Source organism: Equus caballus, chromosome 5, assembly GCF_041296265.1.
Source record: "Equus caballus isolate H_3958 breed thoroughbred chromosome 5, TB-T2T, whole genome shotgun sequence".
In the NCBI taxonomy this organism is placed as follows: domain Eukaryota; kingdom Metazoa; phylum Chordata; class Mammalia; order Perissodactyla; family Equidae; genus Equus; species Equus caballus.
Window position 1 is genome coordinate 77,433,295 of NC_091688.1, and position 12,358 is coordinate 77,445,652.

General features: G+C 38.3%; 1 protein-coding gene across 5 annotated transcripts in view; it reads left to right on the forward strand.

The window, feature by feature from the left end:
* Positions 1 to 12,358, forward strand: part of DIPK1A (divergent protein kinase domain 1A) — a 102,701-nt gene that overhangs the window by 76,010 nt on the left and 14,333 nt on the right. For 4 of the 5 annotated variants that reach the window (XM_001492244.6, XM_023641627.2, XM_070268724.1 and 1 more), the window contains one exon: positions 1,055 to 1,189. The exons of the other annotated variant lie outside the window; for it this stretch is intronic. In XM_001492244.6, coding sequence (XP_001492294.3) covers positions 1,076 to 1,189 — 114 coding nt within the window. In that variant the 5' untranslated portion in view covers positions 1,055 to 1,075. The remainder of the gene's footprint in view (positions 1 to 1,054; positions 1,190 to 12,358) is intronic. 5 annotated transcript variants of the gene reach the window in all.

A 12,358-nucleotide genomic window follows, 5' to 3' on the forward strand; every position in this document is an offset into this window, starting at 1 on the left:
TCTTTCATCTCCTTCTGCTTTCTTTGCGTGCTCACAGTGTCCTACTGTTGCTCAGTGTGAGAAACTGGCTCGTGATTGTAAAAGCAAAACTAGCTTTTCGTTGTTTGTTTATGTATCTGTAATTTATTCTGCTCAGTTATCTCCATAGTCCTAAATTCTGCCATTGTTAAAATCAGACCTTTGGAGCTCCAGACTCAACAAATAAATATCAAATTACCTTGACCAAGTGACACTTTTGGAGATTAAACTGTTTGCTATGTGGTTGATGGAGAAAAGGCACCACCCAGCCCAAGTTGCAATTCGATACCAAAGCACTGGGAGTGAACAATGCAAAGAGGATCCTATTGTGCAGCTTTACAAGCTGATATGCAAGGAGTCATTTATTCTTTATGAATCTTAACCCTTCTTCTCCAGTCATTTCTCCTTTAAGAGTTGTAACATTCTCTTCAAGTTTCCAGAATACCTATTAGGTGAAGCATTTTGTTGGTTGAATGGAAGGAACATATAGCTTTGGTGAATGCAATAGGGAAGTAAGAATGAATGTGAAGTTTAATTTCTTGTTCTGGTTATATGTCACTGTGAGGCATTAGACAAATGCCAAATTCTCTGTTCTTACTTCTTTAGAACAAAATTATTTTTATCATGATTACCCATAAAGAACTTGAAATTCTTATTTAAAACAGTCTTCTGTGAGGTCATAGTGAGCAGGAGTTGTGTCTCTCTCTACCTGATCTTACAGGGTGCCCAGGGCAGCATGGTGCACGCGCTTGTGCTTAATAAGTAGCTTTCGATGCTGGTGGTATTTGAAAGATTATACATTGTAAAGAGTATTTTGTTCCCTTTTTCCTTGGCAGGACCAAACAGCTTCCTTTTCTAAGACTAGTGCTGTTTGGATTCAGTGAAAGTACACTTTGTTCTAGGAGAATTGCCATCTGAAAGCCGGGAATATATATTGAGTTCTTCCAAGAAGGAGGTGTTGGGGGGATCACGTTCTAGGACAGTGCATGCTGACTTGGTCTGAATGAGTGACTGGTATGTGCTCTTTTACTCACAGGCCCGCTTCTCATACGTGCGAATGAAATATCTTTTCTTTTCCTGGTTGGCGGTTTTTGTTGGAAGCTGGATTATATATGTGCAATACTCTACCTATACAGAACTATGCAGAGGAAAGGACTGTAAGAAAATAATAGTAAGTATTTTTTTATTCCCTAGTATATGGAAAAACCTATATTAATGTGTTATATTAATAATATATTATATTTATTACTTATATCCTTACTCATAATTATTTTCAAAAACTAAAAGTTAATTTGACCTTAGAGTTATGTTGAACTTCTTAGCATTTTGATGTGACCAAGTTAGTAGGTGTGTTCCCCACTTTGAAAAATCCAATATTCAGAAATCTAAATATGTAGTACAGACCAGCATGAGAGCATCCTCATTACAAAGAGGGATTTTTGTTTTGCAAATGTACTTGAAGTTTAGTTTACTCTAATCAGATGGTTTTTTAAATGTTTAGAGTATGAAAGTGTTATTTAAAGGCAACCTTTCTAGGGGCCGGCCCCATGGCCGAGTGGTTAAGTTCGCATGCTCCACTACAGAGGCCCAGGGTTTCACTGGTTCGGATCCTGGGCGCGGACAAGGCACCACCCATCAGGCCACATTGAGGCAGCATCCCACGTACCACAACTAGAAGAACCCACAACTAAAATATACAACTATGTACTGGGGGGATTTGGGGATAAAAAGTAGAAAGAAAAAAAAGAAGATTGGCAACAGTTGTTAGCTCAGGAGCCAATCTTTAAAAAAAAAAAGGCAACCTTTCTAGAACACATCTTTTGAATAAATGGAGTCATTCCCCAATACCAAAAATTTATCTGAAAAGCATATAAGTATATTTATTATTTATTTTCTATTCAAATGTTTGGATATCAATCTAAGATTTCTAGTCGTAATTATTGGTTCCATAGCACTTATATTTTAAATGTTTGAGGATAAGTACATTTAACTCCTTGTTTTCTGCTAATGTCTTCTGGTATAAATAATATTAAAACATTAATCTGAGAATTATAGTTTTGATAATAATGATTCTTGGATCCCAATTATTATAACTTATTAAAGATTCTATAATTATTGAGGGGTTACTCTTTACCCAGGCCAGTGGTGCTAGGTGTGTGCATAAAGCAGAGAACAAGATGTCCTGACCTTGCAAACTTATTGTCTAGCAGGAAGAAAATGAATAATTTCAGTAAGGTAAGATAAGTATTACAATAGCAAGTGTTATGGGAACATAAGACAGGGAGACCTGAGGCTTTCCAAAGTTCTAAGAAAATAAAAATCAACTTAACTCTAGATACTCTATCATTTAGGATATAAAAGCATTATTCCCCAGGAGTATTGCAGCCTATTAACTAGGCAAGGGAGAAATTACTACTGTAAGAAGCAAGGGAATGAATTAATAGAGAAGAGTCCCAAATCACCGTTCAGAGATGTCAATCTTATGTCCATTCCAATTGGCAATTCCAGATCTTTGAGGAATTTTAAGAGAGGAGGAACCTCTGGGGCCAGGCAATGTACTGGCAATTTACATGGTCATTAATACTTAAAAGAATACTATGAAAGCCCTCACAAGCCCATTTTACAAATAAAGAAATATGACTAAGAGAGAGAGAAGAATTTGCCCATGAGGATGGAACCAGAATTTGATCCTAATTCTATCTTTATATAAAGCTCATACTCTTTCTGCTACCCTATGTCAGAAAAGTCTGACAAAGGAAGTTATAGCTTAATAAAACTAATAAGAAACCCCACAAAACTCACCTGCTCACCTTCAATGAGGAAGAAAGAAGCAGGAGTTATGTAATCAACTATAATAACATATAAATAACCCAAACTATTTTAAATGTTTATTTCCCTTCTTCTAGGCCACTTTTCTCAAATTAGGTGCCTTGGGGCATGTTAAAAGGTATTCCATGGTTAAAAGACTTCCATGGTCAATATATTTGAAGACAGAAGGTTAAACAAAGATAAGTAGCTGACTTTACTGAGGACTTCTCAAGATCTTTAATCTACTAATACGCAGTGTCCATCGACAGAGAAAGCAAATATATTTGATGAGGAAAACATCCATCCCCACAACAACCCTCCTAGGAAGACTTCTTAACATCATCTGGTGATGTTAGAAATATTGTTCTAAGAGATTAAGCCAAAATGAAATAGATATGCTTTTATCTCGCATTAATACAATAACCTTCAAAACGCAAGGCATATGTTGTACATATTCTGAGTGAAGTGTAGTTGAAGTGCCTCATTATTTTTCCTTTAACGTAATTTTACTATAATTGATAAGAAATGGAAGCAGAACATAATTCTAGCTTAATAATAATAATTTAATGGTTATCTTACTAAAACTTGAAAATAATGAGAAAGCTTTCTGAGCCTAAAAGATAGCTTTTTCTTTTTTTGTGTGTGTGAGGAAGATTGGCCCTGTGCTAAAATCTGTTGCCAGTCTTCCTCCTTTCTTCTTTTTTCTCCCCAAAGCCCCAGTAAATAGTTGTATGTCCTAGTTGTACGTGCTTCTGGTACTTCTATGTGGGATGCTGCCACAGCATGGCTTGGTGAGCAGTGTGTATGTCTGCGCCCAGGATCCAAACCCACAAACGCCAGATCACCTAAGCAGAGCACACCAACTTAAGCACTGTACCACTGTACCACTGTACCACTTAGCCCCTTTCTTAAGGCTGGCTTTGAGAAATTGTTATTTCTCTACACTTGGGAATTATGTTCTTAAAAGTTACCAAGACTGGTAGTACTAAAATAGTACTAATATTGCATAGGAATTGTGTGATTAAAACTAAAAAGCAAGCAGAAAAAATATTTTTAAAATATATGTTAAAGCTTCGAAGAGCTAATAAGATAGGAATTACTTGATCAAGATCTGGGAAAGGATAAGAGTCGAGAGAGGTGAGCCTAGGTTTTTGTGGCTGTGTTTGCCTGGAGATGTGTGACCTGAAATACACAGTCTTAGGGGGCTGGGGAGATAAAAATCTAGTCCATTTCCTACCAAGGGGGGGATACTGGTACACCATGCTTTGGGCCAAGACCCTGAAGAGCTGAACTCCAAAAGTAAAGGGGAGCAAAAGGAACCTCAGAAAGGTGAGCTGACTTTTGTAACCTCTTTTTGCCCTGCGGAATCTGCTGATATTGGGCATGAGCAGGGGTCTGAGAACTAAGACTTTATTCTGGTAGAGAGCTGCTGCTGGGGACAAGAAACCAGCAAGCTTTTACAGAAAACTAAGGGAGCCTCAAGCATAGGGCCAGTTATCCTGTTGGGATATTTGCCAAATCCTGGGGCTTTACAGAATGGGAAACTAAAAATCTTGCTGGAAAGGCTTTGAAAAGCAGGGCAGACGTTTTGGCAGTCTCACAAGATACAGACTAGAGTTATGAACCTGCCAGAGGGAGAAACCCCAATGGATTCCCAGGCTCTCAATTAAAAATCCTAGAGGGCTATGCTGTTAGAATAGAGATGAGCCAAAAATAGCTTGAGCTTCACCAGAGGTGCAACCCAGCCTCCACTCAGCACAGCTTGATTGGGTTAAGATGATCAGCTACCATTATATCTGCTTACTAGAGGGAAAGGAAACCCTCTCTGGAGGCATTATGGAAAAAATTACAGGGCATGCCAAAAGACAGGATGATATGACCAAAAACTGAAAGAGAAAAATGGACAGCAGAAGCAGATATACAGATGATCCAGATATTGGAGTCATCCAAAAAGGATTTTAAAGTAACTATATTCATGTTCAAGTAAATAGGAAAAAAAGGTAGAGAAAATAAATAAACAATGGATAATTTCAACAGAGAACTGAAATGTATTTAAGAAAGTCAAGAAGACAATATGGCAGTTCCTCAAAAAGCTGAATATAAAATTACCATGTGATTCAGCAATTCCACTTCTAATTATATACCTGAAAGAATTGAAAGCAGGAACTCAACCAGATATTTGCACTCTAATGTTCATAGCAGCATTATTCACAATAGCCAAAAGGTGGAGACAACTGTTATGTCCATTAACAGATGAATGCAAAACAAAATGTGGTATATACATACAATGGAATATTATTATTGTGGTGACTATTTTACAGTGTATACAAATATCGAATCATTATATTGTATACCCAAAGCTTAATACTGTATGTCAATTATATGTCAATTTTTTAAAAAGAGAGATTTATTGCAAGGAATTGGCTTACCAGTTATGGGGGCTGGCTGGACAAGTCCAAAATCCACGGAATAGGCTGTTAGGAAGGACAGGCTGGAACCCTTGGGCATGGGCTGATGCTGCTTTCCACAGACGGAATTTCTTCTTCAACAGGAAAGCCTCAGCAATTCTCTTAATGCCCTTCAACTAATTGAACCACACCCACCAAGATTATCTAGAAGAATCTCTGATAAAGTTAATTGATTAAGGACTTTAATCACATCTACAAAATACCTTCACAGCAAAACCTAGATTGTTGTTTGCTTCATTACCGGGGTCTGTAACCTCGCCAAGTTGACACATCCAAAGATCCGCACATCAGGTTAAAATGATTTAGTTTGTGCTACAAATAGTTGTACTACAAAAACTGAAAGAAAGAAGGCTTCAATGAATGGAAAGATCCCCGTGGGGAGAATAGTAGAGAAAGGCCTCATGGAGGAGACAACTTCTACAGGGCCTTATGGAATAGGAAGAATGTGGGGAGAAAGGCTTCCCTTAGCACTTTTATCCTGAAGAGCAAGATGCAGATTAATGTTAGATGTGAGAATTCCCAAAACCGTGCGTTAGTAACCACTGAACCACAGCCTTGGTCGTTCGGCCTTTTGGCTTCCTGTAAATTAATGTATTTTCCTCTTTTGTCTTTTTATAGTAAATTTTAAAAAGAAACTTAGAATGTTGAACAAATCGTATGTATTTCATATGAATTATGTACTGTGTGTGAATTAGTCTAATTTAGTAATCAAGTATATTTCTTATTTCAATGTTGGAAATCACTATAGAATATTAGCATTATTTCCCTGAGATGTGTTCTCTAATCAGTGAATAATTTTTGTTAAAAGATGTTATAAAGTTAGTGGCATTCTTAACTTATCTAAGCTTCTAGGAAGCTGGGAGCCAAAACTGAGATTAATTTTGCACATTGTACATTGACGCAATTTGAACTCAAGTATCTTGTTTTCAGTTTTTAATGAAAGTGTGAAACTTTTCACTGTCATATCCATTATTTAGAGCTTGATTCTAGTGATGTGCATAATAGGCTTTTAAAACTCCGAGAACAGGGGCTGGCCCCGTGGCCGAGTGGTTAAGTTCGCGCGCTCCGCTGCAGGCGGCCCAGTGTTTCGTCGGTTCGAATCCTGGGCGCGGACATGGCACTGCTCGTCAGACCACGCTGAGGCAGCGTCCCACATGCCACAACTAGAGGAACCCACAACGAAGAATACACAACTATGTACCGGGGGGCTTTGGGGAGAAAAAGGAAAAAATAAAATCTTTAAAAAAAAAAAAAAAAAAAAAAAAAAAAAAAAAAACTCCGAGAACAGACATGGAGTGGAGGCCATGCACCCTTGGAAGCCAAGGTTAACTTGTGGAAGTTGTAAGGAAGGACAACTGTGCACTGCTCTTCTTTGTTTAAAGGCAGCTCTGAATCTGCGGGCAATGCTAACTAGCCCTAATTAGACGTGCTTGGAAGGATCCATTTTTTTTCCAGTTCTGCTTTTTTCTTTTTCCACCAAGCTAATTATAATATGTTGTGTAATTCATTGTATATTTTCTCTGATCATAGAAGTCACTAATTCACTCATTATTTCATCAAGTTCTATTTGGTGCCTAACCATAGGGAAATTTTGCACACTTCGACTCTGTAGTTTGCTGGGTTCTTTAAAAAAGAAAAAAGATGACGGGGGGAGATGGACAGAAATTTTTCTTCTATACATTTTTCAGGACAACATTGTTTAATATTGATATTTCTGACATGTTCTCCTATGATCAAGAGTGTTCTAAGGTTCTACCTGGGTAATAATGAGGAATCACTCACCATGCCATTCTGGTGAACCTTTGTGACTGTTACACGAGCACATGCTTTAAAATGGAAGCATTAAGAGATGAAAGAGCCTCTAAATTTTGTTACGGTCTCTTTTAAGATTTAATTTCTAGAGATAATGATGTGTTGCTTAAAACAGCAAGCTTAACATATACTAAATTTAAGATATTTAGAACCATGTTTTCAATTAGATAGTGATACAGTATGATTTCATCTAGCTTTGCATTTGTTTAGGATCAATTTTTATTTGATTCTAGAGGTTCATTTGTGCTATGCTATATTTTTAAAATATACGGAACCAATCCACTTGGAACATACTGAGGTGTTTTTTTGTTTGTTTGTTTGTTTTCACCTGAGGAAGATTAGCCCTGAGCTAACATCTGTGCCAGTCTTCGTCCACTTTATATGTAGGTTGCTACCACATCACGGCTGATGACCAGTGTAGGTCCGTGCCCAGGATCTGAACCTGTGAACCTGGGCCACCAAAGTAGAGCATGCTAAACCTTAACCACTACACCATGGGGCTGGCCCTGGAGCATACTGTTTTTAGAGTGCAAGTTCAAATTTTTCCTTTTAAGAAAAGTATGGGCTTATATCATGTGATGTTGACTGTAGTCCTGAGACAGGTGGTATCATTGTTATGATTAGCATCATTCCTGAGAAGCAATAAAGAGACAAAGGCTTAAAGCAAGCTTAGATGAACAAGCCAGCAATAAAACACAATGTTATTTTAATTATGTGCTTACTAGCACTGTGCTAAAACCTGGAGATACGGAGATAAGACATGTCCTCACTCTGAAGATGCTTACAGACTTATAGAGGATATGGAAAAATAAACACATAATTGAGACTGAGAGCAAGATTGCCAGAGTTAGCATTAAAAAACCCCATAAACAGGATGCTCAGTTAAATTTGAATTTAAAATAAATAGTGAGTTTATTTTTTTGAGTGTAAGTATGTCCCAAATATTGCCAGTAAACAATGAATAATTTTTCAGTATAAGTATGTCCCATGCAATATTTTACTGGGCAATCCTAACTGAGAAGGGCCTGGGAGACTTTCTGGAAGAAATTATATCTGAGCTGAATTTTGAAGAATTGAGCGTTGGAAGCAGAAGGAGGCATGTGCAGCATGTATGAAATAATGCTACATTCCAGGAACAGCACGGCTAGAGCAGAGAGTGTGAAGGACGTTTACAGAGGCCAAGTTAGCAGAGTCAAAACCATCAAAGACTGTGTATGTCGTGTTAAGGAGTTTGCCTCTTATCCCAGGGCAGTAGAGAGTCAATAGAAGATTTTAAGCAGGGAAGTGAGTGACCAGATTTATGTTTCAGGAGAATTTCACTAGTTATGGTGTAGAGGGTGGATTGGATAGGAGACATCACACGCAGGGAGACGAGTTTTATGGTCATTGTAATAATCCAGGCACAAGTGGTAAGGTAGTTAAACCATGGCATTGGCAGGGGGGATGGAGGGGAGGAACAGCCTCAAAAGATATTAAGCGGGGGCCGGCCTGGTGGCGCAGTGGTTAAGTGTGCACATTCCGCTTTGGTGGCCCGGGATTTGTCAGTTCAGATCCTGGGTGCAGACATGGCACTGCTTGGCATGCCATGCTGTGGTAGGCATCCCACGTATAAAGGAAGATGGGCATGGATGTTAGCTCAGGGCCAGTCTTCCTCAGCAAAAAGAGGAGGATTGTCAGATGTTGGCTCAGGGCTAATCTTCCTCAAAAAAATAAAAAAGATATTAAGGAAATAATTTGGTCGCCAGCATCTAGTGACCAGGTGAATGTAGGGGAATGAAGAAGAAGGAGAAGTTTAGGACAACTCACTGCTTCCTCAGTCAGATGCCTGGGTAGATGATGGCGCCTTTCAGTGAGGTGGGGAATAAAGGAGGACGACCTGTGTGGGGAGAGGAAGGCAGGAGATGGTGAGTTCAGTTTTGGATAGATTGAGTGTGTGGAGGTTATGCAGATGGAGACAAGAGATGTCCAGAAGGCCCTTAGATATTTAGCTCAGGAGAAAGATTGCTCAAGGACAGAGGTTCATGAGAGCCATGGGAATAAATGTCACCTGTGACAGTATACAGAGAACCCAAAGAAAGTAGAACAAAACCCTGGAAGGCAACAATATTTATGATTGTGAGAAAGGAAGAGAACTCCACAAAGAAGACTCATAAGGAGTGGCCAGGAAGTAGGAGAAAAACATAAGGAGAGAAGCCATTAGAAAAGAGTTTTAGGGGCCAACCCTGGTGACCTAGTGGTTAAGTTGGACATGATCCACTTTGGCAGCCCAGGTTCAGTTCCCAGGTGCGGACCTACAACACTTGTCTGTAAAAGTGGCCATGCTGTGGTGGCAGCTCAGATACAAAAAGAGGAAGATTGGCAGCAGATGTTAGCTCAGGGCAAATCTTACTCAGCCATAAAAAAAAAAGAGTTTTCAAGCAGTGTGACGAACAAGGACAAATGCTGAAGAGAGGTTAAATAATATAAAAACTGATATTGGCAATTCAGAGTTCACTGTTAAGAGTGTTATGAGTATTTGCAAAATGTAGTGGAGTCAAAAGTCAAAATGCATTGGATTAATTTTGGATGGGAGGAAATAAGTGTGAACAGCAAGTATAGACTACTGTTTCTAGAAACTGTGTGGGGAAATGGTTTTGATTTGGTTTTAATTTTTTTAAATTGTGGTAAAATATGCATAATATAACATTCACCATCTTAACCATTTTTGTTTTTCAGTTTATTTTTTTCAGCTTTATTGAGGTATAATTGACAAATAAAATTGTAAGATAAAGTGTACAACATAAAGATTTGATATATTTATACATTGTGAAAGGATTTCCCCCTTCGAGTTAATTAACACATCCATTACCTAACACATTTACTTTTTTTTTTTTGGTGAGGATATTTAAGTTCTACTCTCTTAGTGAATTTCAGTTATACAATACAGTGTTATCAACTGTAGTCACTGTGTTATACATTAGATCCTCAGACTTTATTCATCTTATAACTAAAAGCTTGCACCCTTTCACCAACCTCTCCCCATTTCTCCTGGCAACCACTTTTCTACTCTCTGAGTTAGACTTCTTTTTTTTTAGATTCCACATATAAGTGATACCATGCAGTATTTGTCTTTCTCTGTCTTGCTTGTTTCACTTAGCATAATGCCCTCCAGGTTCATCCATGTTGCCACAAACGAAAAGATTTCCTTCTTTTTTAAGGCTGAATGATATTTCATTTTATATGTATACCACGTTTTCTTTATCCATTTATCCACTGATGGACAGTTAGGTTGTCTCCATATCTTGGCTCTTGTAGATAATGCTGCAGTGAACATGGGGTGCAGATGTCTGTTTCAGATAATGACGTCACTTCTCTTGGATATATACCCAGAAGTCGAATTGCTGGATCGTGTGGTAGTTCTATGTGTAATTTCTTAAGGAACTCCCGTATTGTTTTCCATGGTGCGTCTGAACCATTTGTAAGCGCACAGTTCAGTAGTGTTAAGCTTATTCACAGTGTTATGCAGCCAGTCTTCATAACTTTTTCATCTTGCAAAACTGAAAATCTGTACTCATTAAACAACAACTTCCCGTTTCCCCTCCTTCCCGTCTTCTGGCAGCCGCCATTCTACTTTTCTGTTTCCCTGAGTTTGACTGCTTTAGAGATCTCATATAAGTGGAATCATACAATATTTGTCTTTTTGTTACTGGCTTATTTCACTTAGCATAATGTCCTCGAGGTTCATCCATAGTGTAGCATGTGTCAGAACTTCCTTCCTTTTTAAGGCTAAATAATGTTGTATTGTAAGGAGAAACCAAATTTTGTGTATCCGTTTGTTCATTGATGGACCCTTGGGTTGCTTTCAACTTTTGGCTGGGAAATTGTTTTAAGTTGACCTAATCTAATTTGGTCATGCATGCTCCTTATATTCTATTTTGAAAGATAATAGTAGCCACTGAAAATGTTTGATACAGGTGAGGCCCACACAACATTATTACTAGGTTATAATGAAAATTATTTCTACTACCATATAGGCATTTATTCAGCACATACTTATTTATAAGCAGTCACCAAACATCCCATGTGATCAAGTCTGTAAACTCATTAAAGTTCTAATTCTGTCATTTTAGGTGCTCTACCAATTTGCGTGAAAGCTTTACTCAAGGCAGAAGCAATGTTACTCCAGAGGCTTCTGTTACCCTTATAATTAGCATCAGGCAACTAGAAATTCGAAACCAGTGATTCTCAAAATGTAGTCTCTTTGACCAGCAGCCTTAGTATCATCTGGAAACTTGCTACAAATGCAGATTTTTCAGCCCCACCTAAAAGCTGCTGTGTCAGAAACTCTGAGACTAGGGTTCACCTGTCTGTGTTTTAACAAGACCTCCAAGAGATCTGAATCTCCCTAAAGTCTGAGAACCTATGTTGTAGAACAGTGAGCTCTGGGTACCTCCATAAAGATAAAGGTTATAGCTTCAACTGGTTCTTATGCCCTCTTTGTGAAAGGGTAGGGAATCTCATATTTTAGCCAATCCACGTATCTTAAGTACCTTTAATTTTACCAATGATAGTCCATTTCTAACAGTCACCATGTTATTTAAATAAATAGCAAGCCACAGGTTTCACCAATAAAATCCTAATTTGCTAGTTAATAAAATCTTGGAAATGGATCAATCTTGATCGATATATGGATAATAGAAGCACTTAGAGTAGCTGCCTCTGGAACATGGGCCTCCTTCTCACCTTATCAGAACCCTGGCTAAGCGCCTGTCCACTCCTGATAAGGATATTTAGAGGCACCTGGACTGGAAAGTCACACACACAAATATTGCACTGTGTGCTGAATAATTTTAAGTAAATTACAGGCATTATAACAGAAGGGAAGGAAAGAGTGGAGAGGGTTTGTGTGTGTATGCGTGTGTGTAGAGGGAGAGGAAAAGAGCGTACCGTTAATAACCGAGAGAGAATTCAAGAGAGAGGAAAAGAATCAGAAGTTGAAGACACAGTAAGAGTGCAAAGAGTGGTGAGGACTTAAAATAGCCGACGTGGGGAATGGGAGAGGGTGCTGACTGGAGACTTGAAGTTTCTGGCGTTGGTAAGAACCGACTTTGCTGTTTTTTTCTAAGGAGAAATTGATGAAATTGTCTGAAATACATTTATAGAACACGGATCTTAGAAAATTATTTAAAACCTAGTACCATACATCTGTTATTTGTTATCGCCCCTTGTGGTACAGTTCCCATAGTTCATGAAATTATTCCTTCAGCACAAAT